Source organism: Thunnus maccoyii, chromosome 5, assembly GCF_910596095.1.
Source record: "Thunnus maccoyii chromosome 5, fThuMac1.1, whole genome shotgun sequence".
In the NCBI taxonomy this organism is placed as follows: Eukaryota; Metazoa; Chordata; class Actinopteri; order Scombriformes; family Scombridae; genus Thunnus; species Thunnus maccoyii.
The window spans coordinates 20,729,898-20,747,505 of NC_056537.1; the positions used below are offsets into that span (position 1 = coordinate 20,729,898).

The 17,608-nt window shown below is 39.7% G+C and overlaps 3 protein-coding genes and 1 long non-coding RNA gene across 7 annotated transcripts; 3 read left to right on the forward strand and 1 right to left on the reverse strand.

Annotated features, from left to right (window-relative positions):
• The first annotated feature begins 459 nt into the window (after window positions 1-459).
• Window positions 460-7,941, forward strand: LOC121897903 (SIN3-HDAC complex-associated factor-like). 2 transcript variants are annotated; one of them, XM_042412704.1, is made up of 6 exons: window positions 460-953; window positions 3,621-3,748; window positions 3,875-3,974; window positions 4,075-4,198; window positions 4,354-4,504; window positions 5,674-7,941. In XM_042412704.1, exons 2-6 carry the CDS (start codon window positions 3,621-3,623, stop codon window positions 6,008-6,010), a joined length of 840 nt encoding a protein of 279 aa, XP_042268638.1. In that variant the 5' UTR covers window positions 460-953; the 3' UTR covers window positions 6,011-7,941. The 2 variants fall into 2 exon arrangements, with proteins under 2 accessions (XP_042268638.1, XP_042268637.1); XM_042412703.1 differs by lacking the exon at window positions 460-953 and having other exon boundaries at window positions 3,164-3,748.
• LOC121897909 lies at window positions 4,096-10,032 on the reverse strand. The gene is made up of 3 exons (XR_006096308.1): window positions 9,947-10,032; window positions 4,351-4,495; window positions 4,096-4,185 (listed from the first exon to the last, which is right to left on the reverse strand). It is a non-coding gene; the product is annotated as an uncharacterized LOC121897909 (long non-coding RNA).
• On the forward strand, window positions 8,654-11,329 carry kxd1 (KxDL motif containing 1). Of its 2 annotated transcripts, none has more exons than XM_042412708.1 (5): window positions 8,654-8,823; window positions 9,126-9,245; window positions 9,435-9,587; window positions 9,665-9,711; window positions 9,809-11,329. In XM_042412708.1, the coding sequence occupies exons 2-5, from the start codon at window positions 9,148-9,150 to the stop codon at window positions 10,063-10,065; spliced, it is 555 nt and encodes a 184-aa protein (XP_042268642.1). In that variant the 5' UTR covers window positions 8,654-8,823; window positions 9,126-9,147; the 3' UTR covers window positions 10,066-11,329. The 2 variants fall into 2 exon arrangements, with proteins under 2 accessions (XP_042268642.1, XP_042268641.1); XM_042412707.1 differs by having other exon boundaries at window positions 8,655-8,819; window positions 9,809-11,328.
• A 929-nt stretch (window positions 11,330-12,258) lies between these two features.
• ergic2 (ERGIC and golgi 2) lies at window positions 12,259-17,574 on the forward strand. Of its 2 annotated transcripts, none has more exons than XM_042412700.1 (13): window positions 12,259-12,728; window positions 12,862-12,970; window positions 13,056-13,102; window positions 13,190-13,257; window positions 13,442-13,482; window positions 14,348-14,449; window positions 14,597-14,689; window positions 14,799-14,854; window positions 14,991-15,089; window positions 15,226-15,323; window positions 15,414-15,576; window positions 16,483-16,562; window positions 16,677-17,574. In XM_042412700.1, exons 1-13 carry the CDS (start codon window positions 12,623-12,625, stop codon window positions 16,743-16,745), a joined length of 1,131 nt encoding a protein of 376 aa, XP_042268634.1. In that variant the 5' UTR covers window positions 12,259-12,622; the 3' UTR covers window positions 16,746-17,574. The 2 variants fall into 2 exon arrangements, with proteins under 2 accessions (XP_042268634.1, XP_042268635.1); XM_042412701.1 differs by having other exon boundaries at window positions 12,643-12,728; window positions 12,923-12,970.
• Window positions 17,575-17,608: the final 34 nt, after the last annotated feature.

The window sequence follows — 17,608 nt, forward strand, 5'->3', positions numbered from 1 at the left end:
CAGTACAACATGTGAAAACAGCCTCCTACACAGGATGACCCAATATGAGCACATGTAAAGTGAAATGTGATCAAATTCGTTAAACCTGAAGTAAAATCCACCTTTGTGAAGCCGATGATTTTGTCATTTTTGTCTTGATTACATTACTGTGCTTGTGTGTATGGTACTAAGAAGGAGAGAGTAATGAGAGTATCTGAACTGTTGTTCTAGATTACAGTAGAGAGCTACATCTGTTTACTTTGATCACCAATCTACAATTTAAGGCCCCATAATAGCCATGTAATAACTCGGGTTATCCACCGGGCTTACTTTAAGATTTCCCAGATTTTGCTAGTGACAACAACATGGACAGCAGTGACGGTAGGGTGACTGTTTTTGCTACTGATCTGAAAAGAAAAAAACAGTGGTTGTTTGATCTAAGATGACCGCTGGGTGGAGACCATGTTTCTCCTACCTTTTATTTACAACTAATCTGGTCCGATGTCACGCAATTGAGATCAACAAAGCGCATCTCCCTGCTAGACGCCGAGCCCCCTAAAAACCGTCGGCCTCCAGACGGGCCATCTGGCGCTGTGTAGTAAAACGACAGGCCCCGCCCCTTTGCTTACATTCTCCAATGTGCCATGGCAACCGGGGCCGAGCCCCCTGTTCCCGCGCAATGTTCCCGTCCTTATAAGGCCAGCAGAGCGCAGACGCACGGGGACGTCACACGTCGTTTATGTAAATGCCTTGATTGAAGAAAAAGAAAAAAGCCTTCTGCTCTACTCCGAAATGGAGGTGTGGATACGGAGCATGCGCACTGTGTCCACAACTATCCAGTCCCGTCCACAAGCGCAGACATCAACAAGAGAAGAGCGGGTTACTGATGCGGGCTGATTTTGATAATAGTCACATCGTAACGACGCCGCATACGGAATATTACTTTGTATCAACTTCACGCAACTTGCAACAAGGTAACGAATGCATCCGGTTTCTATGCGTTTTGTTGGGTCTTTGCAGCTTTGAGGGGGGTTTGGAGTCTACGCTGTGTTTTCAGACGTGTAATTTAAAACAAGCTCCGAGTTGTCTTAGAACAATTGCTCTTTTTTTAGGCCTGCGGTAAGACTAACTGGGTGGTCCGCCTTATGTGTCGGTTACCTTATAAACAGTTAAAGTGACCGAGCAAAGCTGGGGGAATACAAGATAAAGCTGAAGATGCATTAAATAGTGTCAGCACGGGCTTCATGTGCAAGCACGGCGAGCATGTAATGGCTGTTGTTGTTGTTGGCTGGTTCCGTGCGTCTGGCTGCACTCCTTTTATCGGTCCCGAAATTTGACTTAAGTCGGTTATTGTGGTCGCTACGGTGGGAAACACACTCTTCTAAAAAGCAGAGTAACGTCCACGTTGTGGCTGTATAGCAGCTGCAGTCTAGTTACTGCACATCTGCGCCTGCTAAATAAGCCAAGTTGAGCCTCTCACGCCCACCCGGACGAGAGATGCGTCTCAGCACGCGGGCGCTGCTGTCAACAAAACAGCTACCGCAAAACACCAACTATTTATGAACACCCTGTGAAACTCGAGCTGGGTGAACAAGCTTGTTTAGTGCGAGAAAAACAGTAGAAAACACCGACTTTCACTAAGCCGCCGCTTTGAACTTCGTGCACATGCAGTTGTAGGTGGACTGTTGCAGTGACGCGGCTCTGGAATAACAAAGAGTAAAGATCAAATTACACGATTATCTGAGAGCAGCTTTCACTAAAAAATGAACGGGAGGTATTTTTGCTTTTGAAATTGCTTTGCCGTAGTTTATCTGACTCCATAAAGTTAATGTATGGGAGGAAAGTCGGGCATCGTCGAGCAGAGGACGGTCATCATAAAATGGGTGCGCATGAAGCAGGTCGTGTGGCATGCCATGCTTCCTCGCCGGAGTGGGCGGTGAAATTGGCGACTTGCACTTTTCTCTCGATAAAAACAAGTGCATTTCTCGGTGTCTTCTTTTATTTTTAAAATGTGAAATGTTATATGGACAGGTCCTTACTGCTTTTGGGGCGATTTTTGCAGTTTCCATGGAATAAAGCAGTTTTTGCGGAAAATCGCATCACACCCCCTTCCCCACACTGCCTCCGCCTTTGAAGTGTGTTGCCATGTTGAGTTGCGTCACGTACTGTATTCTGCTGCAGAGATCGTCTGCTGCTTACAGATGAGGCACTCAGAGGCGGATATATAGTCAGACTTGTGAGCATAGATGTATTAAGAGTTCTTCATATCATCACAATTTGTAGACACTGATTTTTTATACAATAATAATAATTTAAGAAAAATCACACTGCAGCTATTTTGTCCATTTCATTCTTCTGATCACATCTGTTCTGCAGATCATAGATTCTCTTTATATTTTATCCATTTTAGTCACTTATGTCTTTTAACCTGGTCTGTGTTCTTTGTGCTGCTGCTCTGTTAGATATTTTATATCAGTGAAGCCGTTCACTGTTTAAATAAAGTTGTATATAAATTCAACCTCTATGTTATAGTCGAAGGTCAGTGGCTTTATTTGCAAATTGCTAAACTTTCTGCAGCAGTAAATAATATAGGCAACATTGAGACCTTTTAAACGTTGTTCATTAACATCTGTTGGGCTGGACTTGTAGTTTATTATTCTGTTTTACAGACTTGGATCATAGTGATGTAATACAGAATTATGAAGCTACTTTAGGAAATAGTAACATAGTCACACATAGTTTCACATTTTTATGTTAATATAAAGTTTGATTTCTCACTGCTGAAAATGAGTTCCGGTTTTTGTTCTCATCCAGTCCGTTCTGCTGAACATCAACTAGACAATTTCTCGTGAATTTTTCATATGTCAACTGATATCTTCAGACTTAAGGAGACAGTTCTGTGGCTGTCATATTTCCCAACCTTAAATGATATCTGATATAACTATCAGAGTGAGTGGTCTATGAGTTTTCCTGCTCTCTGCCTGCTCTCTGTGGCACCGCACTGTCAGAAGACCCTGAGGAATGATGGCAAACGGAAAAAAAAAACAGTCTGGGGGGCGCGGCTCGCAGTTTTGCCGCAGTTCAGGTCTACATGTGCTGTGGAGATTAAATTTCTCCCTAGCAACATAAATCATAATTCCTCTGCACAGTCGGCTTATTGCATTTCGAGTGAATCATCCCCGATACATCCATATTTTTCTGCATTTCTCTGGCAACACCGGTTTATATTTTATAGTTTAACCACAACAGATAACCTAATATCCTCTGTAGCCTGGAGGCTGGGAGTAAGTGCGTGCTAATATTTTGAGCTGCCAAATTGAAGCGTGCATCCTGTGAGCGCAGCATGCTGACATGATCTGTCTGACACGCTGTCTGACTGTTGACCTACTTCCTCCATGTGGGCCAGAGCGGAGAGATGCTCCAAAAAAATCGCTTTCACTGGATGTTTTTACTTCTCTGATCGTGGCAAAGCACCCGATTTCATGTTTAATTCACATTTTGCTCATCTGAAACGGTTCAATAAAATACTGCCTCTCATATGAACCAGTAATCTAGTGCTGCAGGGAGGTACTGCAGTTAACACACGATGCACACTGATTAGAGCCTGAGATATTCACATGTGACTTATGTTTTGCACGCAGATGTTTGGCTTTCATAAGCCGAAAATGTACAGGAGTTTGGACGGCTGCTGCATCTGCCGCGCAAAGTCGTCAAGCTCTCGTTTCACGGACAGCAAGCGGTATGAGAAAGACTTCAGGAGCTGTTTCGGGTAAGAGACACAGCTTAGACACGTGGGGTTTGGTGAGAGATCCAGCTCTAAAGTCTAGATACCTTTATGGATATCAACTTTCTTCCACTGTCATTTCCTCACAAACTAACTGTAATTGTCTTGTAGATTGAGTGAAACGCGATCTGGAGAAATCTGCAACGCTTGTGTGCTCCTGGTGAAGCGGTGGAAGAAACTACCTGTGGGAACCAAGAAGAACTGGAATCATGTGAGTCTGGACCACAGTAATGATATTGTTCCTGAACTATCTGATAAAAAAAATGTGGAAAAATAACTTAAAGTGGTAACATGCCCTCTCTTCCATATAGGTGGTGGATGCCAGAGGTGGTCCCAGCCTAAAGATAACTTCAAGGCCGAAGAAGATAAAATCCATCTCCAAGAAAGCACGGCCGAGCCAGATCAGCAGGCTGCAGAAAGAGCTGAAAAGAAACAGTGAGCTCTGCGTTTTGGCATTTGATTTGTAACTTTAAAGTCAGACTTGTTTGAAGGAAGTCTTTTTGTCACACACATTCCCCGTGCAGACCCCTCAAAGTCACACCACATTCAGCACCTAATCTCCACTTTTCATGCTTCGTTCTGCTCACCAGATTCAGATGCCCACAGCACCACCTCCAGTGCATCTCCCGCTCAGTCTCCCAGCTACAGCAACCTTTCAGACGACGGTTCAGACTCGGAGCTCAGCCCTGGATCCAGCCGCTCCCCTGTTTTCTCCTTCCTGGACCTCACCTACTGGAAGAGGTAAGACAGACAGTGAAGCACAGACTCTGTCTCAGGTCTGCAACAACCCTAATAAGTGCTAATTTTAATCTTGTTTTTGATCCCTATATTACACTCAATCAACATAAAAAATCAAAGAGACGTTTTAGAATTCACATTGGTACAATTCCAGATGCTCAAAATGTAAAGAAAAGGCAAGAAGTCCATTTTAGTGTTAATGTTGTGCATTCAGTTTTATAAACTTTTGGTGCAAAAGCTTGAAACAGATATGATGTCTGTCACAGCAGTTGAATAAAGACAGTGGCAACGTTAAATTACATAATTTGCATCTAGACCTCGTAATTTTTTACCACTAGTAAATATAAATCTTTGAAGTAGGAATGAAAATTATATTCAACCCAGGAATCTTCCATCTTTATGCTTTTGGTCTGATACTATTGAAAATTATAAGGACTGCTCACCCTCTTTAAAAGACCAGTTTGAGACTTTCTCAATCTGTTGTTTACTTTTTTAAAAAGTTTTTTTTATGCATTTTCCTGCCTTCCAGATATATATCATATCAGTAGTTTTCATTCATAAAAAAACAAGTCTGTAGAGACTTTAAACTCGAGTATGAAGCTTGAGATAGGCAATCCATCACAGCAATATTGTATTTGTAAGAGTTAAAGAATTAAATTTCAGGCACTTTTAATGCCTGGTGAACACGGCACAAAATTAGCACCAGCCAACAACCAAATGTAAAAGGTAGGTTGCAAGTTCCAAATGCAAGTGGCTGGTAGATTTGCCTCACTCATCAGCCAAAAAAAACCCCAATGGTAATCTATTGAGTGGCTTGTAAACAGTCACTAGACATTTGGCTGGTGGACAAAAAAGTTAATTTTTCACCCTGCTGGTGAATGTCTGTGACAGAAAGTCTTCAACAAATATGACAGCTGACAGTGTGCTGGAGTGTGTGGTAGTGCACTACAACACTGCTGCATGACTTCATTTTTCTACACACCTGTATGATAAGTGTGCATCAGACAATAGTCACTTTGACATTCAGTATTTTTCACAGTTACACTATCATTGCATTGTAATGTAGTAATGTTATGTACAAGGCCTATAAATGTACAAATATATATAGGCCTTTAATTTGTTGTCACTCTATAATATGCTTGAATAAATACATTGTTTCATGTTTTTTGTAGGCAAAAGGTGTGCTGTGGAATAATCTACAAGGGGCGCTTTGGGGAGGTGCTCATCGACCCTCATTTGTTCAAACCGTGCTGTCGTAACAAACAACGGCAGCAGCAGCAACAGCAGCAGCACGAGGAGGAAGAGGATGAGGAGGAGGAAGATGAGGAGGAAGAGGTGGAGGTAGACGAGGGCCAGGTGGGTGTGGAAGTCAGCAGGATGAATTCTCTGACTGAAGAGGAAGTGAAGGAAACACCAGCTTGTGTGCAAAATGCAGAGCCTGCTCAGCTATGTGTTGCCGTGACAACACCTTCAACCAGGAGTGGGGTGGGGGCAGAAGAAGGGTGGTAAAGTCAAACAACGCCCCCCCTCCCCCTCCCCCCGCCGCCTTGCACACATCTGTGAAGAAATCTCGGGGTGCTGTTTTTTTTTTCTTGAGCACTTACAGAAAGAAGTTGCCTCAGATGGCCTTCAACCATAAAGCAGCTGCGAATCCTTCGGTCTTCTCCGTTATATTGTTGGAGGTATGTTTATTATGTTGAAACAGTAACTTATGAACTGTTGTGTTTCCACTTTGTCTCTTTTTTTATATTTAATATTCTCACCATCCTGACGATGGACCATCATCTGTAGTGTTTTTGATCTACTTTAGGTAAAATGCTGGAGCTCTAGTTTGCTGGTACATGTAACCGATTTTATTCCAAAACGCAATAGATCCACTTGTTACAGAAAAAGGTGCTACTTGAAACTCATTACTCAACATTTCAAAAATACAGTTTAACCCATTTTCTCAAATATCCGGATATTTTGTAAGCATATATGTCAAGACGACTAATATTGCAGGATTAGTTTTGCTTCCTTCTGTTGAGAGTAGTTATCTCTTTTTTTGAAATGGTGGTTATGTTGTTTTGGAATGAATGACACTTTATATTGACAGAGCACAGATCTGTACAGTAGCCCTTGTGTTTGTGTCTGTTCACATTGACATCCACTCCTATCAGAGAGTTTGTGTTTGTAGACTGGATTAGTGTCTCTGTGTGCAAATATGTGGGTCCCCCTTTGAATAAAGCCTATTCACAGCTTCAACAGCAAATACACCAGCCTTAATTATGTGTTACAGACAGTGCTAGTGTTAATTCTGGATTGGTATTAAGGAACAAAAAGGGACAGTTGCTATATTTATCGTGGCCTCAGCAACACATAGTGCATTTTTGCATGAATGGCAAGCCCACTCATCCAAAAGACCTAACGATCTGATGCATGAGTATACTAAATTGCATGGCCTTATATAAACTGTAAATCTTACTTTTATTTTTTTGGATCCATTTCTCTGAAGTTTTAACTTATTTTTATATGTAAAAAAAAAAAAATGGAAAAAGTGTCTTTGCATAATAATACCACACAATACGACAGCAAAACACACAATCGGTCTATAGTCATTCAGCAATATCAATATCAGTGATTTCCGTCATTCCCGGGTCAGTATATGGTAAAAAAAAACTTTATACAAGTTGAAATTCTATGCCATTGCCTCTTATATACCACAAATGTGTTGTGATATATAGCCTAATATTACTTTATTTATCAAGTGAAAGCCAAAGCACATTGAAATTCACCCAATGTCAAATCAATGCAGGTTTTCTATGGACACTTGTGCTTGTCCGAGGTCATTTGTATGTATGTTTATGGTATTCTAAAAAGAACACTAATATGAAATTTCATACACGTGATGTTGTAGTTGGGAGCAGTGGGTGTGTTATGTACATAAGGGGTTGGGTGAGCCATATGGCTCCTATATGGGTTTCATTATTTATTTATTTCATATTTATTTGTATCACTGCATCCCCTCGCTTAGAAGTGTAATACTACTCTTTTCATCTTAAGCTTATACGTAGTATGGTTTTTGTACATCAGAAATCAAATGTAATTCTCATGCAAGATTTGTTTAACATTGCGTTGAATTACTGGTTGTCAATATTTGTGAAGTGTTGTTAAGTATTTATTTACTCATCATTTGAGTTGTGTGCAACCTAACTTATTTTCTACCATCACTTTGGATCTGTATCATGTAGACTGAAACGACTGATAGATTGCAACCAAACTGTACTTTTTCCTCTTTTAGCCTGTAGCTTAAAAATGTTACAGAATAGTAAACTCTAGACTTGCATGTACTGTTGCTATGCATTTACTTCGCTTACAAGTTAGACAAAGCGGTTTTGTATTTTTTATACATCATGTACTTTTTTTACTTGTCCCTTAATAAAAGTAATTTTGTGAGTTTTCTGGATGTGCAGAGTCTCTTTCTTTTCTGAAGTGTCTTTCAAAGGTGCAAAACTGCTGCACACATTTTATTTTCCATTTGCTTGTAGGCTCTTAAAATTTTATAGGTGTGTGTGTGTCTCAGTATTAGTCTGTCCATTATCAATCCAGTATATGAAAAATATTGTTAATTTTGTGAAAAGATTAAGAAAATTTGAAACACTTATTTATTATGTCCCCCCTTCTGAATAAATATTTTCTCTACTTATTTTAATGCTTTCATTAGGCTGATGAAAGAAATAGTTTTTTGATGATGCTGTTAAACTTCTGTGCTTCTTCAGGAAGTTACATTTTCATAAATAAAATTTCATACAGTTTTTGGTAGAGGTTAATGCAATTTTCAGCTCCCTATAATGACTGTATATGTGACTAGAAAGACAACCAACACATGCATCATTTTGATTTCATGCACTCAGAAATAATATGCTTTTTTATTTTGTTTCAGTCAGTGATCATATGCGTTTGTATTTCTAATAACTTCATTTTTTGTTTTTGTAAAGTATTTGTTCTTTTGATCTTTATTTATGAGTGCTTATGATTTTGAAGTGTCCCCGCACTTTTGTTCTGTTTTGCTATTATATGATTATGACAAACAATTTTCACTAATTCAGATTTTTTAGGATGTATCTTTGTATTCTGCGCTGTTTTAAATAAAGAAGTAAAAAGAAAAAAGAGACGAGCACCGGAAACGAAGGTCGTGTGACCGGAAGTAAGAAAACGGGAGCGCTTTGTTTTTGTTTTACACACAGCTGTCAGATGCCTCTTTAGGCTGTAGATGTAACTTTAAATCTAATATTAAAACAGCAAGAGGTCTATAGAGACAACCGCAGTGGACCCTGAGGTAGGTAATATGAATTTTGTAGCTTCGCTGTTTGTTTTAGCTTGCAAGCTAAATCGATAATTAATGGTTCGTCCTGGTCCTGACTGGACTGATAATAAAGTTCATCATCGGTACAGCGAGTTGCAGTTAAAATATCACAGCAGAAAACTATCAGAGGACATTTATTAATGTTATTGAATCTGGCTGAATAACTGACTGTGTATTAGGCTCATGATTTAGCTTTCTCTGTGGGTTCATTGTTTCAATCTTTATTTTTGTGAAAATATCGCTGCTCGCAAGTTTCTCAATGAAGGTTTGTATTTGCAGTTTTTCCTTCTTGATCTTCATCATGGTGGAGTCCACAGCATCTGGCGTGTTCTGCAACAGGATGCTGAGCATGGTCAACTCTGAGGATGTCAACGCCATCATCCAGGCTCAGAGACACATGTGAGTGTCAAAGTGTGATTGGTCTTCTTTTTCTGTTTTAGCTTCTCTGCTGCTTCATACTACTAAATATGAAATGGGTCTTTTGTTAGTGCAGCTCAGTTAACTTGCATTAAGAGTGATTCTGACACACTGGTTTGTTTCTTGTGGACTGAACACTGTTCATGTTTTGCTGAAATATTCTGAAAACAGGCTTGACCGCTTTGAGAAAACCAATGAAATGCTGATCAACTTCAACGGGCTGTCAAATGTGCGACTGCAGCAAATGAATGAGCGCTTCCTTCTTCATACACGCACCCTTGTGGAGATGAAGAAAGATCTGGACAGCATCTTTAGAAGGATCAGGTAAGGCTGACTTCCTTAGTGCAAGCACACATGTGAACACACGCACAACCCTGATTACTGGTCTCCTCCACTTTCAGGACACTAAAGGGGAAGATTGCTAAGCAGTACCCTGAAGCTTTCAGCAGTGAGTTAGCATTTTCTTTTCATTCATATTCATTTTATAACCACAATCAGTTCAATTTGCCTAAATATCATACTTTAAACTTCTTTTTTTTTGGCAGACATCCATGAGTCACCCATCCTGGAGGATGAAGATGACGAGTTTGACCCAGTTCTCCCCAGTATTGCCACAACAATCATGACGGCCACCTCAGAGCAGAGCACAGAGTCCTGTGACACTAGTCCAGATGTGGTCTCACCCACTGTGAGCAGATGCTCTGAAGATCTCTCTCAAGAGCCGCCTGACACGCCCACCTCTGACGTCCCATTGACAGCCGTCCTACAGGATGAGGGTCCTGATTCTGTGCCTGCAGAATAGAGATATGTCATGGGTGGATTTCAGTCTTAAAACCGGAGTTTCAATATTAACTAATGTCAGCTTCAGGTCATGTTGCATTTTTGATTCTGTGTTGGCCTCCATAATATTTGCAGACAATATTGATTCTGGAGGTGGCTATGAACTGTCTTTGAGGACACCCGATGTTTGTTGTTACTTGTCCTTTTCCTGCACAGCACTAAAATAATGCAGACCATACTTGAAGTTGTTTTAAACTAGAGCAAAGCTCTCACTTATTATGTGATTATACACATATTTAATTTTTGGCAACTTAAAGAGATGCACACTTGACTGAAGGAAATTGTCTCTCATAATTTCTCTCATGATATATGTTACTTGAAAGACAGTAGGTAGTGTTCTCAACCTGATTAAAAGTAACTAGGATTTGCAAGTGGTAACTATGATAATGATAATGGAGCATTGTTACTCTATGGATCCTTGTTAGCATTTAATACAATGCTTTACTGATCCTTGAAGGATATATCACTCTCTGCTCTCCTGCTTATCACAGGGAGGCCTGAGATGAGCTGCAGTGTCAGCGATCAGTAAGTCAGGGTCAGTGATCAGTGTCCGAGGAGCTGTCAGGAATTCAGCAGACTGTTCAAGGACACAGTAGCAGAGCAGACACTTACTGACATAAGATCTGGAAATGAGGTTGTATGAGTGGAGGACAGAACCAGTCTGCTACCCTGCTCCCCTTTAAAAATGCAGTTTTTGTTTAAAAGGGAAAAATCCAGTTTATAATATACACTTCACACAAGTTATTCCTGTAATATTTTACATGTGAATTTGAATATTAAGTTAAAAAGCAAAGAGGGATCTAGAGAAAAATACTGAGGCTGCTCCATGAAGAGAGAATATTAGAGCCACTCCTAGTACATAGTGAGCAGGGGTAAAATATGGGTATGAATACATTTTATTAGTCACAGCTGACAACCTTACAGTCAAATAAACCTGGTTTGTATGGAACATCTCAATCAAAAGAATTTATTAGCCCACAGAGTCACATTAATTCAGTATCAATGGATCAACAACAGAAATCCTGTTAATATTATCAATTTATATATCTATAATGTTCTGATTTCAAGTATAAGGGTACAGGTGTGTGTGTGTGTTTGTATTGCCTATACTGCCCAAAATCAACAGAATAATATACATTAAAATTACAGTGGATTTTCCCTGTAAGTCAAAATTAATGTGAGCATTGTGACTGCATCTTGATTAAATGTTAATTGGCAGTAAATGAACAGTGATATCATTGTCACACTGTGTCCTAGATAGATTCAAGGCACGATTACCAACGGGAGGAAGTGGGCATCTGTTGCTACATGTCAACAGACATGATAAGGGCCTTGGAGTAATCTAATGTTCTTCTTTATTATCTGATCTTGATGTCTCGTGTGGGGAAAGTCTAAAAAATCTAGCTGCAAAACATTATTTCAGGTGATACTTTGCTTACATGGTGCATATTCCTAAATTAATTTGTGTTTAATCAGATTACAGCACAGCATACATGAATGGATGACCAAACTGCTCTGATGGGCACAGGCTCAGGGGCTTTAGTCAGGGCCTCTGCGCGAAGTGATTTTTGAATGACACTATGCAATACGGGCTCTGAATCTAAAACACTTGACGTTAAGGCATCTATACTCAGGGGAGCATCCTCTTTAAATATGTCTACAGGGACATGTAATATTCCAGCATAAGAATATTGTGCATAATGCACAGACAAGGAGAGGAACAGAGGGGTTAATAGGGGTCACACACATACCCAGCCCCATGTTTGCTGTGAGTCAGTTTATCTAGGGCCCCTCTATAAGACAATAATATAGGAAGGATCCACTTGCTTATTACCAAATAAATTTGGTAATAAGCAACAGTTATTGCGTAGTAATATTAATAGTGAATGACTCACAGACAGCCTGGGAGTTTTGGCAGCTGCTGTCTGCTTTGCTCAGTTGCTAATCCAATCTTGGCTGGATCAAACGTTTTCACTCGCTAGTGGTAAATTATCAAGCACTAAACTGTTCGTACATGATAGCACTTATAACACGACATAGTTTTGAATGTTGTTCACAAAATTTAAGCGTTTTAAACATTTCTTAAAACATTAAAATTAATGTTTTTTAACTTGTAGCGACGTTAGCCGCCGTCAGAGGGCGCTAAGTCCAAATGTGTGCAGTTTTCTTCTAGACAAGGGGTCAAAAGACAAAGAAGCTAGCCTAACCAATAACACACTTAGCGCATACTTTTTTATGTTTAACGTTGAAAAAAAGCCCTTAACCGTGGACTGAGCTGACGCTTACATTGTCTCTTTTGTAGTCATGTTTTAGCCGGCTAGTTGTCGTTAATGGTTGACGGTTAGTTCGGCTGTTGTCATGGTTGACGTCAGCACAGAAAAGCAGGAATTGAAGACTTGAACATTCGACTGCTCAACGGTCGTCGCACAAAAACAAGCAACGTTAACTAACAATTAGAAAACATTTCGCTCTATGAGGGAGTCACCTGAAGCTAAAACTACATCACTGCCGCTGCTGAGATGAAGAGACTGACCAAGAAGAAAGCTCTGACTCTGGTGAAAGAGTTGGACGCTTTCCCAAAGGTTCCCGAGAGCTATGTAGAGTCTACAGCCAGCGGTGGGACAGGTACAGATACACAACACAGCCAAATGTTGCTAGCTTTCAACTCTATAAGCTGCATACAAACTCCTGCCCGAGGGAGTAGCGCTAGGTTAACTTATATATTTTGCATAATGACTCATTTTGACACTCTCTCCAGTGTCTCTGATAGCATTCACTCTCATGGCTGTCCTTGCCTTCCTGGAATTCTTTGTGTACAGAGACACATGGATGAAGTATGAGTATGAGGTGGACAAAGACTTCAGCAGGTAAGAGTTAAAGAAGTTTATCTTTGTGTCTAAAAACTATCTTGGCTTAACATACCCCTTAACTGCATCTGCTCTTCATTTACAGTAAACTGAGGATAAATGTTGACATTACAGTGGCCATGAGATGCCAATGTAAGTACTAAAATTGTATTTCAGCTTTATGAAAACACAGCTGATGGGAAAAATTTGTCTTTAACTTGTATGTATGGATAAATGCAGATATAGGTGCAGATGTCCTGGATCTGGCTGAGACCATGGTTGCTTCTGATGGGCTAAAGTATGAACCAGTGAGTATGAGTGCCATTAATGTGTAATAGAAATTTATTCACTGTATTATAAAGATGAGAAACTTGACAGTGGTAGAGGTGTCAAAATTAAAAATGCTTTTAACTTAATTTAATCTATTGTGTTAAAACGGCAAAGCATATTTATGTTGATCTCACAATTATCTGTTTTTTTTTTCCACTATAGGTCAACTTTGAGCTCTCTCCACAGCAAAGATTGTGGCACATGTAGGTTCAAGTACACTAGTAATATCTGGTAATGTCACTCCCTAAAAGACTGATTAGATTTTCAACTATTACATTCAGCAGGGAGTTATTTTTTTAGTGGTGAACAGTACAGTCTATGGTCTTGATACAGTATTTACTCATCAGCAGTCCATTGGTGACACTGTTAGAAACTCTAAAAGATACCCCAAGGTAATTGCTTATTGGAGCCATTTGTACAGTTTTTCAAGTCTGTCCTAAAACAATAGTTAGACCCTATATGAACACAGACACGTTTTTCCTCACTATAATCATTCCTTCTGTTCATACTGACCATTAAGAGATCCCTTCATAATGCACTTAAAATGTAAACGATGGTGGATAAAATTCACAATCCTCTTTCCATGCGAAAATGTATTTGAAAGTTTATTTGAAGCTAATATGAGGCATCAGCTGTCCAAATTAGTCAAATCAAGTCAGTATCTTCAAAATTGGTGTTTTTAGTGCCTCATTGCCTCTTTTTGTTAGAATCCTTCCACTGCAGCTCAACAGGGAAACACAAAGAGGGAATTTTATGCTAAAAAAGATTGTAAATGTGGCAGATATCCACTTGATAAGACCAGCCCAGACTGCTGAAGCATCATTATCTTCAAATAAACTTTTTGATACATTTTGACCTGACCTGGAAGACAGACTTGAAAAATTGTGAACCTATCTTTTAACGGTGCTAACATGCAGACCAGAGTTGACATGTTTTTACATGTTTTTCCTTTTTGTGACATGAATAATAGGCTTAGATTTAAAACGCCCTTTTATCCATCGCAATTAGCTTTGTCTTGTCCTAAGTGAATCTTTGTTTCCCTAATCTGTCTTGCCCCTCACATCACAGGACTCTTCTGCACATCCAGGAGCGTCTGAGAGTGGAGCACGCTCTCCAAGACGTGCTCTTCAAGGCTGCATTAAAAGCAGCTCCTCCTGATGACCCTCAAAGGTACGGGAGCCTCAAGATGACCTCTGCTCTGTTGGGGTGGTTGAATATATGATGATAAACCAGAAAGTGTGCGATCTTCTGTACATGTTGATTAAAATCATTTTAACATTTTATCCCCCCCACATTGTGTTGCCCCTTTTCCCATAGCCAGGACAGTTCCACTCCTCTTAGTGCCTGCAGGATTCATGGACACCTGTATGTTAACAAGGTGGCAGGAAATTTCCACATTACTGTGGGCAAGTACGTATCCACATGGCTTTAACACTCATAATAGTGTGTTGATAATTTAGTAATTATTAGAAAGTTAGCATCCTTCATTATAAACCGGGAACTTTTCATCCCTTCACAGGTCCATCCCACATCCCAGAGGCCATGCTCATCTAGCAGCCCTAGTTAGCCATGACAGTGAGTTTGTTTTCTTTTTGACCAAACCTTGTTGTATACTTTTCTACTTTATGTATGTTCTTATACTTTGGCAACAGGGTGATTGTATTAATGTGATGGGTATTATTAGTTGTCCTGACTTCGTTTTGTGTTACAGGTTATAATTTTTCTCACCGGATTGACCACCTGTCCTTTGGAGAAGCGATCCCTGGAATTATCAGCCCACTAGATGGCACAGAAAAAGTCTCACCCGATTGTACGTCTGTGTTGTCAAATAATCCATTTTTGTCTTGTTTTTAACATATAACCACTCTTTGAGAAAATAAATTGTATGATTCTATTTTTTGCTGCTTAACTCAGCTCTGTCATAACATTGTTTTTATTCTCTCCAGCTAACCACATGTTTCAATACTTTATCACCATCGTGCCCACCAAACTGAACACCTACAAGGTCTCTGCAGAAACACATCAATACTCTGTCACAGAGCGGGTAGGTTTTAATTTTGGACCAGTTTGTAAATTTGTGTAGTACGCTATGTATCAGTATGAAAGCGAAAATGCTTGTATGTTTGTCCTGCAGGAACGAGCGATAAACCATGCTGCCGGCAGCCATGGAGTCTCAGGGATCTTTATGAAATACGACATCAGCTCACTAATGGTGAAAGTCACTGAGCAGCACATGCCTTTCTGGCAGTTTCTCGTCAGACTCTGCGGCATCATTGGAGGCATCTTCTCCACCACAGGTTCAGAACTCACACATACAAACTTACATAACATATATTAGTATTCAAATAATATCTGGTAATGTCCCAGTCCCAGATGCATCTTTAAAGGACTTCTTCATGTAAAAAGAAGCTTTTTTTAAATTGCTTTCCTGACTTCTAGGGGGCCATTGGGTGCTGTTAATTTATTTATTTAACTACACTTGAAAATCATCTTGCAGGCTTAATGTGTTAGATAGGCAATCCATCACAGTGAACATTTATGACATTTTCTGACATTATAGATGATTAATTTAAGGGCTTTCTGTTGCCAGTTCTCTAATTTTAGATGTTGGCGCTTTTCATAAACGCCTGAACCCATGAACAAGAAAGTGTTTTTAAAACAGTCCCACATGAAACTGGCATGAACTCAAAAGCAATGACTGCCTGGAAGGTAGAAAATTAATCTTAAAACTTGTGGTATTCTTTTCAAAATATACACAATTAACTAGCTAATAGTAGCTAGTTAACGGGCAAAGTCATGCATTACCATTGGTTTGCTCCTCTAAGATGTCATGTATACTCAAAAGCTGGACAATGTTATAATGTTGCCATCTAAGAGGATGTTTCTACGAGGAAGAATATAATCTGGAGGAGATAATAAATGCATTGAACAAAAATGATGGAGTAATTTGCCAGCTTGAAGTTTAAATTGTAGACAAATGATTCAGTTTGTGACACTCATTCTTAAATAAATGGTGTTAGGCAGCTTGAAAATCAGCCAAAAATCATTCTTCATCGATGTATGTGAGCATGAAAACATCACGTTGTCAAAAACAGACTCGCACTTTGACTCAACAACTTCTCCTACATCAAAGCAACAGCTAACATCATAACTCAAATCAATGAGCATCAGTATCTTAAGTTGGATCTTTCTCTCACTTGCAGGCATGCTCCATGGTATGGTTGGCTTCTTGGTTGATGTGGTTTGCTGTCGTTTTCAAATGGGAATGTACAGACCTCTTAAGGTGAGTGAATATATGTCTGTAAACCTTGTTGACATGACATTTACTTTGAACTGAAATATATTGGAAAGGTGACAAGCAACGTCACCCTTTTTTTCCCCTCTTCTTTTATCTCAGGAAGAGGCTCCTCTGAATATGCAGGAAAACAGTGAGACCCCGCTTCCAACAGAAAACTACAGTCAGTAAAGAGAGCTCCCTACAACTCAGCTGCAGCCGACCCACAGCTCACCATCTTGGCCTAACCCACAAGACAGCAACGAGCAATGGGAATATGTTTACAAGTTGTTTGATCATGAAAAATGTCCCTAATCTCTTGAGAGATGTGTAAATATTTTTATCATTTTTAAAATTTTTATTGGTGGGTGTATGTATTTGTGGGTGATTCAGACAATTGGTCATCCGCCTGGGAAGGACTGTAATCAATACCTCCACTAATCTTATGTCTCAATCACTGGAAAGCTGCAGCACCAGGAGGATTGAACAGCAGACATTTTGACTCATTATAGGAGAAGCACAGGTGTTACTGATAACATTAACGATGGCTCAGTCCCAGTAAGCCCTGACAGCGACCCTGTATGCACAATACCAGAAGCTGAAGCAGCTAAATAGAATTCAGCTGTTCGTTAATTTCATTATTTACACCTGTGCTTCTCCTACCGTGACATGTCAAAATGCCTTCTGTGTAAAGGTCTATTATTGTAGATCTGACCTTGTTAAATACGAGTTTTCCTGGTGTTAAAGCACCTACACAGCCATGGTCCACCCACACAGGTGTTTTCACTTAAATTGACAAATTAATTACATTTTAACCCACATCATAGTGAAGTTAAATCAGCCACAACAGAAACAGCTGTGTGGGGGTGCAGAGCCTCTTAATGGGAACTATATAAAAAATAAAAAAAAAACAGAAAAAAGACCAGGAGTATTTTAAGTTGTTCCACGAACGTGCCTATGTGTAAATGCTTGTTGCAAATACAAGGCGGATTTGTTAAATAAAAATCCTCTTTCGACTTGATGTACATTCCTTGTTAATATTTATCATTGTCTCA

Excerpts from the sequence above, each read along its gene's own strand:
- ergic2 (XM_042412700.1), top strand. The coding sequence starts at position 12,623 with ATGAAGAGACTGACCAAGAAGAAAGCTCTGACTCTGGTGAAAGAGTTG. Across the intron at positions 13,483-14,347 it reads CAGCAAAGATTGTGGCACAT|GACTCTTCTGCACATCCAGG; the intron begins GTAGGTTCAAGT and ends CTCACATCACAG. Across the intron at positions 15,577-16,482 it reads AGGCATCTTCTCCACCACAG|GCATGCTCCATGGTATGGTT; the intron begins GTTCAGAACTCA and ends TCTCACTTGCAG.
- LOC121897903 (XM_042412703.1), top strand. The coding sequence starts at position 3,606 with ATGTTTTGCACGCAGATGTTTGGCTTTCATAAGCCGAAAATGTACAGG. Across the intron at positions 3,749-3,874 it reads GACTTCAGGAGCTGTTTCGG|ATTGAGTGAAACGCGATCTG; the intron begins GTAAGAGACACA and ends ATTGTCTTGTAG. Across the intron at positions 4,199-4,353 it reads GAAAGAGCTGAAAAGAAACA|ATTCAGATGCCCACAGCACC; the intron begins GTGAGCTCTGCG and ends TCTGCTCACCAG.
- kxd1 (XM_042412708.1), top strand. The coding sequence starts at position 9,148 with ATGGTGGAGTCCACAGCATCTGGCGTGTTCTGCAACAGGATGCTGAGC. Across the intron at positions 9,246-9,434 it reads ATCCAGGCTCAGAGACACAT|GCTTGACCGCTTTGAGAAAA; the intron begins GTGAGTGTCAAA and ends TTCTGAAAACAG. Across the intron at positions 9,588-9,664 it reads AGCATCTTTAGAAGGATCAG|GACACTAAAGGGGAAGATTG; the intron begins GTAAGGCTGACT and ends CTCCACTTTCAG.